At 44.5% G+C, this 15,152-nt stretch overlaps 1 protein-coding gene across 3 annotated transcripts in view; it reads right to left on the reverse strand.

Moving 5' to 3' along the window:
• The window catches only part of COG2 (component of oligomeric golgi complex 2), a 199,487-nt gene that overhangs the window by 12,498 nt on the left and 171,837 nt on the right, over window positions 1-15,152 (reverse strand). Inside the window, exons 16-19 of one of the 3 annotated variants that reach the window (XM_063917582.1) lie at window positions 5,035-5,174; window positions 940-1,117; window positions 730-756; window positions 597-629 (exon numbers count right to left, since the gene is read on the reverse strand). In XM_063917582.1, the coding sequence (XP_063773652.1) occupies window positions 624-629; window positions 730-756; window positions 940-1,117; window positions 5,035-5,174 (351 nt within the window). In that variant the 3' untranslated portion in view covers window positions 597-623. Of the gene's footprint in view, window positions 1-540; window positions 757-939; window positions 1,118-5,034; window positions 5,175-15,152 lie in introns of those variants that run through there. The other 2 variants (XM_063917579.1, XM_063917580.1) reach the window with 2 other exon arrangements.

Consider the following 15,152-nt stretch of genomic DNA (forward strand, 5'->3'; position numbering starts at 1 on the left):
GATACTCCCCCAATATAGATATTTTTTTCATGCACAAGTTAATCTCTTGAGTGCTAAGGACAAGTAACACTCTTCCTCAGCATATACTGTACATCAGAAGTGCTAGTGATGCACTGAATTATATGATATTAAATCCCTCATTTTCAAAAGATAATTATTGTGTTAAATGTATATAGAATATGTCACAATTACTATTGACATACAAGTCAAACTAATTTTGCAGTCCTTACAATATTTGTTTTGCTAGCAAAACACGTATTTGGTATTTTTTTTCATTCAAATATACCCTCACAAAATCACAATATATGCATGAAAAATGCTAAAAAGTACTTATCCACTCCAGTGCTGAATCCACAACCAGTCAATAAGAAGAGGTTAGTTGATGAGTGTCATCGTCATTACTGGTGTGTATATGTACCGGCTAACAAACACAACCAGTTGATGTGGCTTTGACAGTCATACGCATCTCTGTGCCAGTCTGAATGTATTCACAATTACATGAACATGCCCTTACTATAACCAGCTTACACTATAATGTCCCTTCCCTACGTCAGGTTACAAATGGTTGTATTTGTCAGCTTCAATAACAAACTGCAGAGCCGCATGTATGTACAGTAGATTTTCTAAGCCTGAGAAAAACAAATTGGTGTATATTATGCAACGCAAATTAGAGTAAGTCCAATGATTCAATAAAAAGTAAAAGCTAAAGCAGCTATTTAAAATCCTTACCAGATTTCCACTGATGAATGCAGGAAACTAGAAATAAAATTGGAATACTTATAATTTATGGAGGAACGTGTGGTCATGCTGTCATGATGATGATGGGCCTTTTATTATGTAAAGCCTCTAGATGTAAACCCACCTGTTCCATTGTTAAATTGGTCCTTTATCAGTGGATAGATTGATTTATGTTAGGACTGCAAACAGAAAATAAATTACCTGATTTGTATAATATTCAACATCGAGAGCTAGCTGAAGTCTGATTTTGTTGTCATCGCTAATCCCTCCATTTGTAGTATTACTAGACATTGCGGTTTTACGTGCTTGTTTTAGCCTTTTCAGACTTTCTTCCATTTTCTTAACAGAACTGAGAACATCAGAGACAGTCTCATAGTACCTATGGAGCAGGAGAGAACACTTACTCAGTTAAGCACAATATGCTGTTACTATATAATTGATAATGAAGTAACACTTATACAATATCACAGCAGATGACTGTACAATGTACATAAACAGTAACTATGCATTTATAAGCAAGATATTTCTTGACAATAAAATTAATACATCATGTATAATTAACAATTGCATAAATGTTAAAATCTGAATTTAAAGAATAGTTTTTAGATTTGTTTAATAGGCCAATAGATCGTTTTATTTTTCATTAGTGAACTCACTAGTCCGCACAGGTGTTAGGAGAGTCAGAAGAAAAGCAAGACTATGGGAACAAGAGTCTCAGAAGCAGGATAGCAAGGAGAGGGACCAGAACAGAGTACGCCGGGACTAGGAGTAAGAACGCTAGTATAGGAGACAGTGATTACACAATGGAAAAATAGGACCCAAGGACCGAGCCCAAAGGAACTAAAAGTGTCCAAACAAAAAGCAGTTTAGAGCAGGCAAAAAAAAAAAAAAGTATCAGGAAACAATACAAATCAGGCACAATGGTCAGAAACAAGAAAATAAATTGGTAAAACAGTAGGTTGGTTGATGATTATTCCATACTGTATGAAAACAGACAGAGGATGCTTCAGGTACAAGTTACAATATGAGAGAAGCGCTGTGTGTTGTACAGTGTACATTCTGGGCAAATTATATAGCCTGATGTAGAATATATAGATAGGACAAGGCACAGTAAAAGCAGCACAGGGTGTTTAGAAATCCACAATACACTCGCATTTTATGCTGAACCCAGAGGAACTAGTTTTATATGAAATGTAAGTTTCCTGCTTTCTGATACCCATACATATAATAATGTCATGCAGATTAAATAATTACAATTGAATGTTGCACAATTAATATTTATTTAGTGCCAACATATATATGCACCACTTTACAAAGAAAATGAAATCATTAATTTCAGTTCCTGCCCCAATGGAGCTTACAGTGTAAATTTGTTGCCACAAACACATATTAGGGTCAATTTCATCAGAACCCAAATAAATTTACCAGTATGATCTTTGACAAATACAGACTGATGCAGAATAGGGATGATATTCCTGGCTGACGGAATGCCGACTGTCAGTATACCGACAGCAGCATCCCATCTATACCGGCAGCGAGTCAAATTAAATTAGCTGCAGGACTAACAATGGGATTTTAGCTCCCGGGTTAAGTGCCCAGAGCTATTCGATTATTTCCAATGGTAATCCCTGTTCTAGACACAAAAGCACTACTTAACCCAGATTTCTCCTCGCAGATTAGGAGGGTGCCAGCAGAAATCTGTATGCACCTTTGGGGCTGGGCAAGGGCAGTAACTGAGTAACTCTGGGAACCTCATCCAAAAGCTAAAAACCCATGGTCCAGTGGTTAAGTGAATTCCCCCTTTAGTTTACTACTCCACATCAGCATCATGAGTACGCACATGCACCAGACCTACTGTATACTAGGTGCAAAAGCTACAGATGGAGCCACGTTAGCCGTGGCTCCATCTGTGACTAGGCGAACCCGACCGCGATTGAGACGCGCCCCATTCACTTGAATGGAGAGAGTCTCCGTCCACGTGGGCCGGACAGAGACACTCTGAATGGGAGCGTCTCTGTGCACTCCCGGCATTACTAGGCGGATGGATCGCTGAGAGTGCACGTTCGCGGTGGAGCCGCCTCAAACTGCGCGGTTCACTCATTTAGCTCTCCAACTCCAGCAGCCCCAGAGTACGTACAACCTCCACACAGCACAGTCTGGAGAGAGGCTGTTGTGTAGATGGGAGCTGGTTATGGCAGCTTTCCAGTCACACTCACTCCGGCTGCCCGTTCTGCATGAGGCTGCTGTCAGCGCAGGGTCATATCTATCTGGCTTTGGCCCCATACAGTTACCAGAAGACCCCCATACCTTGAGGCTGCAGATAAAAACCCACAGCCAGTAACAGCTGCCCCACACGATCCCCCCATATACAGTACATTTCACGCCCTCCACTAGTCCGTGCACTGAGCTCTCCCCCCCCCCCCCCCCCACCCCAACAACAGGCACTAACCTCCGCTGCGGCTTTGGCAGCTCCTGGCCAGCTGAAACGAGTGATGTGTGGTGCTGCTCTTCCTTCCCTCAGTCCCCACTCCTGACAGCCGCAGGCACGGCCCTCAAGTAAGCTTGTATAAGGAACTGTCACTAGCCTCCACCTCCCCGACCTGCACTCCAACCACTCATGTAGCCACTCTCCAACCCTCCACTCCTATAGTGTTCAAACCCCTGCAGCCACCCACCGTAGTGTGCAAACCTCTGCAGTGTGTTTACCCCCCTATAGCCAGCCTCCATACCCCCACTCTTCATGCTGTGCTCCCTTATTGCCAGCCCCCATAACCCCTCCCCATAGTGTGCTCCGCTCTGTAGCCAGCCTCCATACCCCCCTCCGGATAGTGTGCTCCCCTCTGTAGCCAGCCTCCATACCCCCCTCCGGATAGTGTGCTCCCCTCTGTAGCCAGCCTCCATACCCCCTCCCTACAGTGTTCTCCCCTGTAGCCCGCTCCACATAGTGTGCTCCCCTGTAGCCAGCCTCCAAACACCCCTCCCCATTATATGCTCCCCTGTAGACAGCCTCACCCGAACCACCACCCCCTGCCTCTGGAACATATCCTTAACTCGTCCTACCCCCAGCCTCCAGAACATACCCTACCACCTTCACCCACCGACCCCCTAGCCATACAGTACAGTTTATCTGTGGAAGCCAATGTGTTTTATATTATTTTTGCTATCAAGGCCAATGTGTTTTGGTTTCTTTGGGGCCAATGTGCTTTTTTGTTTACCTGTTGGGGCCATTGTGTTTTTTCTCTCCTCTGGAAGTTATTGTGTTTTATTCTTCCTGTCAGGGGCTAAGGTGTTTTTTTTAACCCCTGTAGGGGTCAATGTATTTTATTTTTCTCTTGTGGAGGCCAATTAGTTTTATTCTTTCCTAATGTGTCCCGTCCTCACACCCCGTGGGGGCCAATGTGTTTTATTTTTTTCCTTGTGCCATGTTTTTCGCCTACGCATACATCTGAGTTGCACTGTGCATTCGTCCTGATGTTGTTCGTACAGAGTTGCAGTACAGATTAAGACGCACACTCCAAAAAGTGTAACAGAAACTTGTTGGACTTTCCTAGGTGGTTACAGGGGATTGTATGGTGGTGTTGCTATAAGTGGTTGCATATAGAGACGTTGAGTCACTCTCATTGGAGGTTATACTCAGACGGATGACCTGCACCTAGTATAAGGTTGATGAAAGTTCAGATGATGAAAAAGATGATTGCAGCGTCTGTAGACACTGAAAGTGGGTGTTTCAGTACTTGCATACGCGGATGCAAGGAAATGGCATTGTAGCAGCATTAGCATGAAGTGACAGGCTCAACTGCGCGCAAATCAGAATCAGGTCCTATGAGAAGGGATCTTACCACCCTTGACAGACTCCACCATTAGGGTGGCTTCCATAAGTTTACCAGGCTGTTTTTCCATCCCAATCGGCCCCTGCAGGGGTGTGACTAAAAAGATGCACGGAAATGTTGCATCTTAAAGTCACACACGAGGTAGCAGCAAAATACACAGGCACTGTATGTGAAACAATTTTGTCATTCTGAAACGTTATTTGTTCCTGTAGCCTAAATCCTTTCATGTTGTGGGGAATGACACACTGGTGAAGGTGTCCCTGGCAAGCAGAGTGAAAAAAAATGGAGAATGCTGCTGCAGCTTCATGATATTTAAGGTTTTAGAAAGGTTGAGTTGGTCTTCAAGTACTTTTAAAGTATGGGAAATGAAAATAAAATGGCTATGCTATTCTACAAGATGAGTGATAAGGAAATAAACTCAAAATAAGGAAGTCTGCATAAATATACATATATTTTATTTACTTACTTCTGTGTACATTCAGAAAGCGCTCCTTTCAGCCATTCCTCCCTGGTTGCCTGTTTCAGTGTAGTTTTATAGTCACTGTGCAGCTGTTCTAGAGGCTTGAGTGCATTATAAATGTAAGAAGAAGCTTTTGTTGGCACTTCCTGCAAAGAGCAGTAAGAGTTTATTGTACAACCACAGCATACTGTGAAACAGAATATGTCATCCAGCAAACAGCAATAGTGGACACATACAGTATGATAGGATATTGTGGCCACATACAGTACAGTATGAAAGCAAGACCACATCACAGCTATAAAGTAACCTTTTAGCACACTTTATATTAGTAATTGAAAACTTAAACGGATTACACATTTTTATTAATTTTGTGAGTTTTTTTTATTGAATAGTACAGGGTGGCCAACCCGCGGCTCTCGAGCCGCATGCGGCTCTTTCATCCCCCGCATGAGGCTCAGCCGGGTCCTGGCAACCGCAGCCCTGGCCCCCCCATCCCCCGTGCTCACTGCGCTGCTGCTGTCACTCTGTGAGGGGAGGAGAGCGCAGCGTGCGCCTCTCCTGTCCCTCACTCTCCGGCGGCGGTCCGTGAGCCAATCAGAGCTGTATATTAAAGTCCCTCAGTGTCAAGCTGCTGCCATCATTCGTGTCCTGTGCTCTAAAGGATCTTGATATGGACTTTCAGTTTCTACATTTGAAAAACTTCCTCTGAGGGACTTTAATATACAGCATTGATTGGAGAGACCCAGCGTTCATACAACTGCCACAGCCTGCCTGCTGTCCACTTTCAAGTTTCTGGAAGTCTCCATCACCATGGGTAACACCAGCTGTACATAAACATTATCTTTCCCAGGGAATTATTAACATTTGCCAGTCCGGGATCCTTTTAAAGGACACTCACCAGCAGCACTTACTATTATATATTTTTTCTCAGCTCACTTTATGCCCTAATACATGTTTTTATTGGATTAATCCTTTTTACTTGTTGCATGTGTTGTTTTAGATAATAAATATACTTTTTTAAATTCATCCACAGTGGTTTATTGATTTTGGAGAAAAACAAAGCGCCAGTTCATTTTCTATTTTGCATACGAGTGGTAAATAGGCATACTGATTTTAATTATTCCTTTAGTATAAATTAATTGGTAGGTCTAGAGCTCATTAATGGCAAAACAATTGTTGACAGCATTTCCACATTTTGCAATCTGCTACTAAACCGAATAGTTTATTGCATAGTAAAAACTTAACAGGACACCAAAGAAATCTGACCACCAAATATTTCAAGACATTGTCATTCTAAACTAATGACAATTTGGACACACACTGGGGGTATGTTCTAAAATGCCATCCTATATAATAAAAGACTAATGCTGCTCCTCACCTCTATAGGGAAATTAAAGTGTTTTGTGCTCCGGTGGCCAGTAGATGGTGCCCAACAGAGCAATTCAAGTGTTGCTCCGTTCAGACGTGCACAGCCGCCGACGCTGACATTACTGTTACATTGTTCCGTCATTTTGACGGGCTGTTACCTAGTATGGTTATAGTGTTACAGTTTGAGTATCCTATATCCAAATATTCTGAAATATGGAATTTTTTGAATGAGACAGACAGTGAAACCTTTGTTTTCTGATTTAATGTACACAAACCTTGTTTAATAAACAAAGTTATTAAAAATATTGGCTAAAATGACCTTCAGGCTGTGTGTATAAGGTGTATATTAAACATAAATGCATTCTGTGCTTAGACTTGGGTCCTATCGCCATGATATAGGATACTCAACCTGTACTATACTTGCAATTACCAGTCGGCTAAAGATTACAGGAAGCAGTGTTTGGGAAATGCAGATGGCACAATCTGCTGTCATGCTGCTGCATTATGCCAGCTCCATGTGTAAAGTAACGGCTATAGGTGAAATGTGACAATTGCCTACTGTAGCTCACACACGTAACGGCTATATACTGTATGTCATTTTACTCTTTCACACAAACAGGAAGTAATAGTGATATTTTAAAAATGTAAAGTTTAAAATAATTTATAGATATAATAGGAATTTCCACAGCTGATCTTAAATTACAAATACACTGTGGCATGTGTGGGTAATTCCTGTGTAACATACTAACAGCTTTGTATTAGAAAGCATGTGAGATACAAACTTTTATTTTTATTCCTTTTGTATGAGAGGGGTACACCACTACAAATTAGGTACACCATAACATTATTGAGTGATGAACTAGTAATGTGATGACCCACAGACCTGTCTGGCAGGCACACTGTATTCGGGGCAAAGAGGTATTGGTCACTGAAGAGATCAAACAAGAAGGTGATACAATGGGGGTCATTCCGATCTGATCGCACACTGCCGTTTTTCGCAGGATAGCGATCAGGTCACTACTGTTCATGCGTATGCACCACAATGCGCAGGTGCGTCGTACAGGTACAAAGCGGATCGGTGCTGGGCGATGGCTTTAACGAAGAATCCATTCGCACAGCCGATCGCAAGAAGATTGACAGGAAGAAGGTGTTTATGGGTGTCAACTGACTGTTTTCAGGGAGTGGTTGGAAAAACGCAGGTGTGTCCAAGTGTTTGCATTGCGGGTGTCTGACGCCAATTCCGGGACCGGACAGGCTGAAGTGATCGCAGCGGCTGACTAAGTTCACACCTACTCAGAAACTACACAAACTATTTTTGTAGTGCTCGGCTGCACAGGCGTTCGCACACTTGCAAAGCTAAAATACACTCCCCAGTGGGCGGCGACTATGCGTTTGCACGGCTGCAAAAAGTAGCTAGCGAGCGATCAACTCGGAATGACCCCAAATACCTGTTATAAAACAGCTTCACAGCAACCTTGAAAATTTTAAAATGTTAAATCCCATGAAATATAACCACTACGAAGAAACTATTCACTGTTCTTGAAAAGGACATTCCATTAACACTGTACAAAAATAAGATTTTACTCACCGGTAAATCTATTTCTCGTAGTCCGTAGTGGATGCTGGGGACTCCGTAAGGACCATGGGGAATAGACGCAGGAGACTGGGCACTCTAAGAAAGATTTAGTACTACTGGTGTGCACTGGCTCCTCCCTCTATGCCCCTCCTCCAGACCTCAGTTAAGGAAACTGTGCCCGGAAGAGCTGACAGTACAAGGAAAGGATTTTGGAATCCAGGGTAAGACTCATACCAGCCACACCAATCACACCGTATAACTTGTGATAACATACCCAGTCAACAGTATGAACAACAACAGAGCATCAGACCAACCTGATGCAATCATAACATAACCCTTATTTAAGCAATAACTATATACAAGGTTTGCAGAAGAAGTCCGCACTTGGGACGGGCACCCAGCATCCACTAGGGTCTACGAGAAATAGATTTACCGGTGAGTAAAATCTTATTTTCTCTAACGTCCTAGTGGATGCTGGGGACTCCGTAAGGTCCATGGGGATTATACCAAAGCTCCTAAACGGGCGGGAGAGTGCGGATGACTCTGCAGCACCGAATGAGCAAACACAAGGTCCTCCTCAGCCAGGGTATCAAACTTGTAGAACTTTGCAAAAGTGTTTGAACCCGACCAAGTAGCTGCTCGGCAAAGCTGTAATGCCGTGACCCCTCGGGCAGCCGCCCAAGAAGAGCCCACCTTCCTTGTGGAATGGGCTTTTACTGATTTTGGAGGCGGCAAGCCAGCCGCAGAATGAGCCTGCTGAATCGTGTTACATATCCAGCGAGCAATAGTTTGCTTTGAAGCAGGAGCACCCAGCTTGTTGGATGCATACAGGATAAACAGCGAGTCAGTTTTCCTGACTCCAGCCGTTCTGGCTACATAAATCTTCAAAGCCCTGACTACATCTAGTAACTTGGAATCCTCCAAGTCACGAATAGCCGCGGGCACCACAATAGGTTGGTTCAAATGAAAAGATGACACCACCTTTGGCAGAAATTGCGGACGAGTCCGTAATTCTGCCCTGTCCATATAGAAAACCAGATAGGGGCTTTTACATGACAAAGCCGCCAATTCTGACACATGCCTAGCCGAAGCTAAGGCCAATAGCATGACCACTTTGCACGTGAGATATTTTAACTCCACGGTCTTAAGCGGCTCAAACCAGTGAGATTTCAGGAAACTCACCACCACGTTAAGATCCCAAGGTTCCACAAAAGGGGGCTGAATATGCAGCACTCCCTTTACAAACGTCTGAACTTCAGGTAGAGAAGCTAGTTTTTTAATGAAAGAAAATGGATAGGGCCGAAATCTTGACCTTAATGGACCCCAATTCTAGGCCCAAAGTCACTCCCGACTGTAGGAAGTGAAGGAAAGGGCCCAGCTGGAATTCCTCTGTAGAGGCATTCCCGGCCTCACAACCAGCAACATATTTTCGCCGTATACGGTGATAATGTTTAGCCGTCACGTCCTTCCTAGCCTTTATCAGCGTAGGAATAACCTCATCCGGAATCCCTTTTTTCTACTAGGATCCGGCGTCCAACCGCCATGCCGTCAAACGCAGCTGCGGTAAGTCTTGGAACATACAAGGTCCCTGCTGCAACAGATCCTGCCCTAGAGGCAGAGGCCATGGGTCCTCTGTGAGCATTTCTTGCAGCTCTGGATACCAAGTCCTTCTTGGCCAATCCGGAACAATGAGTATTGTTCTCACTCCTCTTTTCCTTATGATTCTCAGCACCTTGGGAAGAGAGGAAAAGGAGGAAACACATAAACCGACTGGAACATCCACGGTGTCACCAGTGCGTCTACAGCTATCGCCTGAGAGTCTCTTGACCTGGCGCAATACCTCTGTAGCTTTTTGTTGAGGCGGGATGCCATCATGTCTACCTGTGGCAGTTCCCACCGACCTACAATCTGCGCGAAGACTTCTTGATGAAGTCCCCCCTCTCCCGGGTGGAGGTCGTGCCTGCTGAGGAAGTCTGCTTCCCAGTTGTCCACTCCCGGAATGAACACTGCTGACAGTGCTCGTACGTGATTCTCCGCCCATCGAAGACTTCTGGTGGCTTCCGCCATCGCCACCCTGCTCCTTGTGCCGCCTTGGCGGTTTACATGAGCCACTGCGGTAATATTGTCTGATTGGATCAGCACCGATTGGTTGCGAAGCAGGGTCTCCGCTTGACTTAGGGCGTTGTATATGGCCCTTAGTTCCAGGATATTGATGTGAAGGCAAGTCTCCTGACTTGACCACAGCCCTTGGAAACTTCTTCCCTGAGTGACTGCCCCACACCCTCGGAGGCTTGCATCCGTGGTCACCAGGACCCAGTCCTGAATGCCAAACCTGCGGCCCTCGAGAAGGTGAGTACTCTGCAGCCACCACCGGAGAGACACCCTGGCCCCGGGGGATAGGGTGATTAACCGATGCATCTAAAGATGTGATCCGGACCACTTTGTCCAGTAAGTCCCATTAGAAGGTCCTCTCATGGAACCTGCCGAAAGGAACGGCCTCGTATGATGCCACCATCCTTCCCAGAACTCGAGTGCAGTGATGCACTGACACCGGTTTTGGTTTTAATAGATTCCTGACCAGTGAGCTCCTGAGCTCTCTCTATCGGGAGATAAACCCTTTTCTGGTCTGTGTCAAGGATCATGCCTAGGAGAGGCAGATGAGCTGTAGGAACCAACTGCGACTTTGGAATATATAGAATCCAGCTGTGTTGCCGTTACACTTCCAGAGAAAGTACGTTCAGCCACTGCTCTCTTGATCTCGCTTTTATGAGATCGTCCAAGTACATGATAATAGTGACACCTAGCTTCCGCAGGAGCATCATCATTTCCGCCATTACCTTGGTGAATATTCTCGGGGCCGTGAAGAGACCAAACGGCAACGTCTGAAATTGGTAATGACAATCCCGTACCGCAATTCTGAGGTACGCCTGATGAGGTGGATAAATGGGAACATGAAGGTATGCCTCCTTTATGTCCCGAGTCACGATAAAACCTCCCCTTACAGGCTTGTAACGACCGCTCTTAGCGATTCCATCTTGAACTTGATCCTTTTCAGGTATATGTTCAGGGATTTTAATTCAATATGGGTCTGACCGAACCGTCTGGTTTCGGGACTACCACATGGTCGAATAATAACCCCCTCCTTGTCGAAGGAGGGGAACCTTGACCACCACCTGTTGAAGATACAATTTGTGAATTGCAGTTAACCCTGTTTCCCTCTCGTGGGGGGAAGCCGGCAGGGCCGTCAGTGAGGAGACATCTTCTCAAAGTCCAGCTTGTATCCCTGAGACACAATATCTATTGCCCAGGGATTTAACAGGGACTGAACCCACTTGTTGCAGAACTTACGAAAGCGTGCCCCCACCGGGCCTAGCTCCGTCTGTGGAGCCCCAGCGACATGCGGTGGATTTTCATAGAGGCCGGGGAGGACTTCTGTTCCTGGGAACTAGCTGTGTTGTGCAGCTTCTTTCCTCTGGCCGCGCCTCTGGCAAGAAAGGACGCATCTCGGCCTTTGTTTCTTTGTTCGAAAAGCTGCATTTGATAATGACGTGCTTTCCTAGGCTGTGCAGGAATATAAGGCAAAATATCCGAATTACCAGCTATAGCCGTGGAGACCAGGTCCGAGAACCCTTCTCCACACAATCCTCAGCCTTCCATATGCCACTTAAGTTGGCATCATCTGTTCATTGCATATTCTACAGGACACGTCAAGCAGAAATCGATATAGCTTTGACTCTAGGACCCAGTATACTCATGTCTCTTTGGGCATGTTTGATTATATATATCTCTTAAGACAGCATCTTTAATATATATATATATATATATACATACATACTAGGGTCTCAATTTCTGCTGATAAGGTACCTGTCCACGCCGCCCCAGCGCTATAAACCCATGCCGACACAATCGCCGGTCTGAGTAGTGTACCAGAATGTGCACGCTATCTGCAGGATCCCTGAGAATAGCTAGGGCTACCTTCTGGGCAAACGTGACACCCTAGGGGAAGAATCCCATCACATCCTGGCCCTAGTGGGGAAAGGATACTGCCTGAGAATTCTTTGTGGGAAGCTGCAGTCTCTTGTCTGGAGATTCCCGCTCTTTTTCCTCATGAGAGGAGGGAAATTTACCTCAGCTTTCTTCCCCTTAACATGTGTACCCTTGTGTCAGGGACATGAGTCATCAGTGATATGCAAATCATCTTTATTACAATAATCATATATTGAATACTTTTCTGCCATTTTGTCTGTAACTTTGCATTATCGTAGTCGACACTGGAGTCAAACTCCGTGTCGATATCAGTGTTTATTATTTTGGATAGTGAGCATTGTGAGACTTTGAAGGTCTCTGTGCCATAGGGACAGACATGGGTAGATTTCCTGTCTGTTCTCTAATCTTTTGTGCAATAAATTCACCTCAGCACTTACACATATCCAAACAGGTGTCGGCACACATATTTGCTCTATCTCCTCCTTAGTGGAGCCTTTTACCTCAGACATGTCGACACACACGTACCGACACACCACACACACAGGGGATGCTCTATTTGAAGACAGTTCCCCCACAAGGCCCTTTGGAGAGACAGAGAGAGAGTATGCCAGCACACACCCCAGCGCTATATGACCCAGGAATCACACAGTAACTTAGTGTTAACCCAGTAGCTGCTGTATATATTGTTTTTACGCCAAATTTATGTGCCCCCCCCTCTCTTTTTCACCCTCTCTATCGTGCTTCTGCACGGGAGAGCCTGGGGAGCTTCCTCTCAGCGGAGCTGTGGAGAGAAAATGGCGCTGGTGAGTGCTGAGGAAGAAGGCCCCGCCCCCTCAGCGGCGGGCTTCTGTCCCGCGATTTTGTGTAAAATTAATGGCGGGGGCTCATGCATATTACAGTGCCCAGCTGTATATATGCTGCTTTTTGCGAGGAGGTAATCAATTGCTGCCCAGGGCGCCCCCCCCCTGCGCCCTGCACCCTACAGTGACCGGAGTGTGTGGGTTAGTGTGGGCGCAATGGCGCACAGCTGCAGTGCTGTGCGCTACCTCATATGAAGACAGGAGTCTTCTGCCGCCGATTTTGACGTCTTCTTGCTTCAACCTGCCGGCTTCTGTCTTCTGGCTCTGCGAGGGGGACGGCGGCGCGGCTCCGGGAACGGACAACCAAGGTTAGGTTCCTGTGTTCGATCCCTCTGGAGCTAATGGTGTCCAGTAGCCTAAGAAGCGCAACCTAGCCGCAGTTAGTAGGTTTGCTTCTCTCCCCTCAGTCCCACGTAGCAGAGAGTCTGTTGCCAGCAGAAGCTCTCTGAAAATATAAAACCTAACTAAAATACTTTCTTATTAGCAAGCTCAGGAGAGCTCACTAAAATGCACCCAGCTCTGTCCGGGCACAGATTCTAACTGAGGTCTGGAGGAGGGGCATAGAGGGAGGAGCCAGTGCACACCAGTAGTACTAAATCTTTCTTAGAGTGCCCAGTCTCCTGCGGAGCCCGTCTATTCCCCATGGTCCTTACGGAGTCCCCAGCATCCACTAGGACGTTAGAGAAATCTATGTTTAAGAACACATTTAAACAGGTAAAAGTTGTACCTAGTATTATCACAATACGATATATTAAATTAGCAGAGTTTAAAGTATGAGGAGTGTGCAATATGTTTCTGGATGCACAGTGTATAGGTAGAGTAGACACAATCTGACTGGTTATGAACTGAAATCTTGGACTAAAGTTCTTGTGAAATGTCAAGGCACAGAACTAATATATATACATATATATACACATATATATATATATATACATATACATATACATATATATATATATATATATATATATATATATACATATACATATACATATATATATATATATATATACACACACATACAGGTTGAGTATCCCATATCCAAATATTCCGAAATACGGAATATTCCAAAATACGGACTTTTTTCAGTGAGACTGAGATAGTGAAACCTTTGTTTTTTGATGGCTCAATGTACGCAAACTTTGTTTAATACTCAAAGTTATTAAAAATATTGTATTAAATGACCTTCAGGCTGTGTGTATAAGGTGTATATGAAACATAAATGAATTGTGTGATTGTACACACACTTTGTTTAATGCACAAAGTTATAAAAAATATTGTCTAAAATTACCTTCAGGCTGTGTGTATGAGGTGTATATGAAACATAAATGCATTCTGTGCTTAGATTTAGGTCTCATCACCATAATATCTCATTATGGTATGCAATTATTCCAAAATACGGAAAAATCCCATATCCAAAATTCCTCTGGTCCCAAGCATTTTGGATAAGGGATACTCAACCTGTAATATATGTATATATATATATATATATATATATATATATATATATATGTATATATATATATATATATATATATATATATATACTGCTCAAAAAAATAAAGGGAACACTAAAATAACACATCCTAGATCTGAATGAATGAAGTATTCTTATTAAATACTTTGTTCATTACATAGTTGAATGTACTGACAACAAAATCACAAAAATTATCAATGGAAAGCAAATTTATTAACCCATGGAGGTCTGGATTTGGAGTCACCCTCAAAATTAAAGTGGAAAAACACACTACAAGCTGATCCAACTTTGATGTAATGTTCTTAAAACAAGTCAAAATGAGGCTCAGTAGTGTGTGTGTGGCCTCCACGTGCCTGAATGACCTCCCTACAACGCCTGGGCATGCTCCTGATGAGGTGGCGGATGGTCTCCTGAGGGATCTCCTCCCAGACCTGGACTAAAGCATCCGCCAACTCCTGGACAGTCTGTGGTGCAACGTAGCGTTGGTGGATGGAGCGAGACATGATGTCCCAGATGTGCTCAATTGGATTCAGGTCTGGGGAACGGGCGGGCCAGTCCATAGCATCAATGCCTTCGTCTTGCAGGAACTGCTGACACACTCCAGCCACATGAGGTCTAGCATTGTCTTGCATTAGGAGGAACCCAGGGCCAACCGCACCAGCATATGGTCTCACAAGGGGTCTGAGGATCTCATCTCGGTACCTAATGGCAGTCAGGCTACCTCTGGCAAGCACATGGAGGGCTGTGCGGCCCCCCAAAGAAATGCCACCACACCCCATTACTGACCCATTGCCAAACTGGTCATGCTGGAGGAATTTGCAGGCAGCAGAACGTTCTCCTTGGCATCTCCAGACTC

The sequence above is a fragment of the Pseudophryne corroboree genome, chromosome 4 (genome assembly GCF_028390025.1).
Source record: "Pseudophryne corroboree isolate aPseCor3 chromosome 4, aPseCor3.hap2, whole genome shotgun sequence".
NCBI lineage: Eukaryota > Metazoa > Chordata > Amphibia > Anura > Myobatrachidae > Pseudophryne > Pseudophryne corroboree.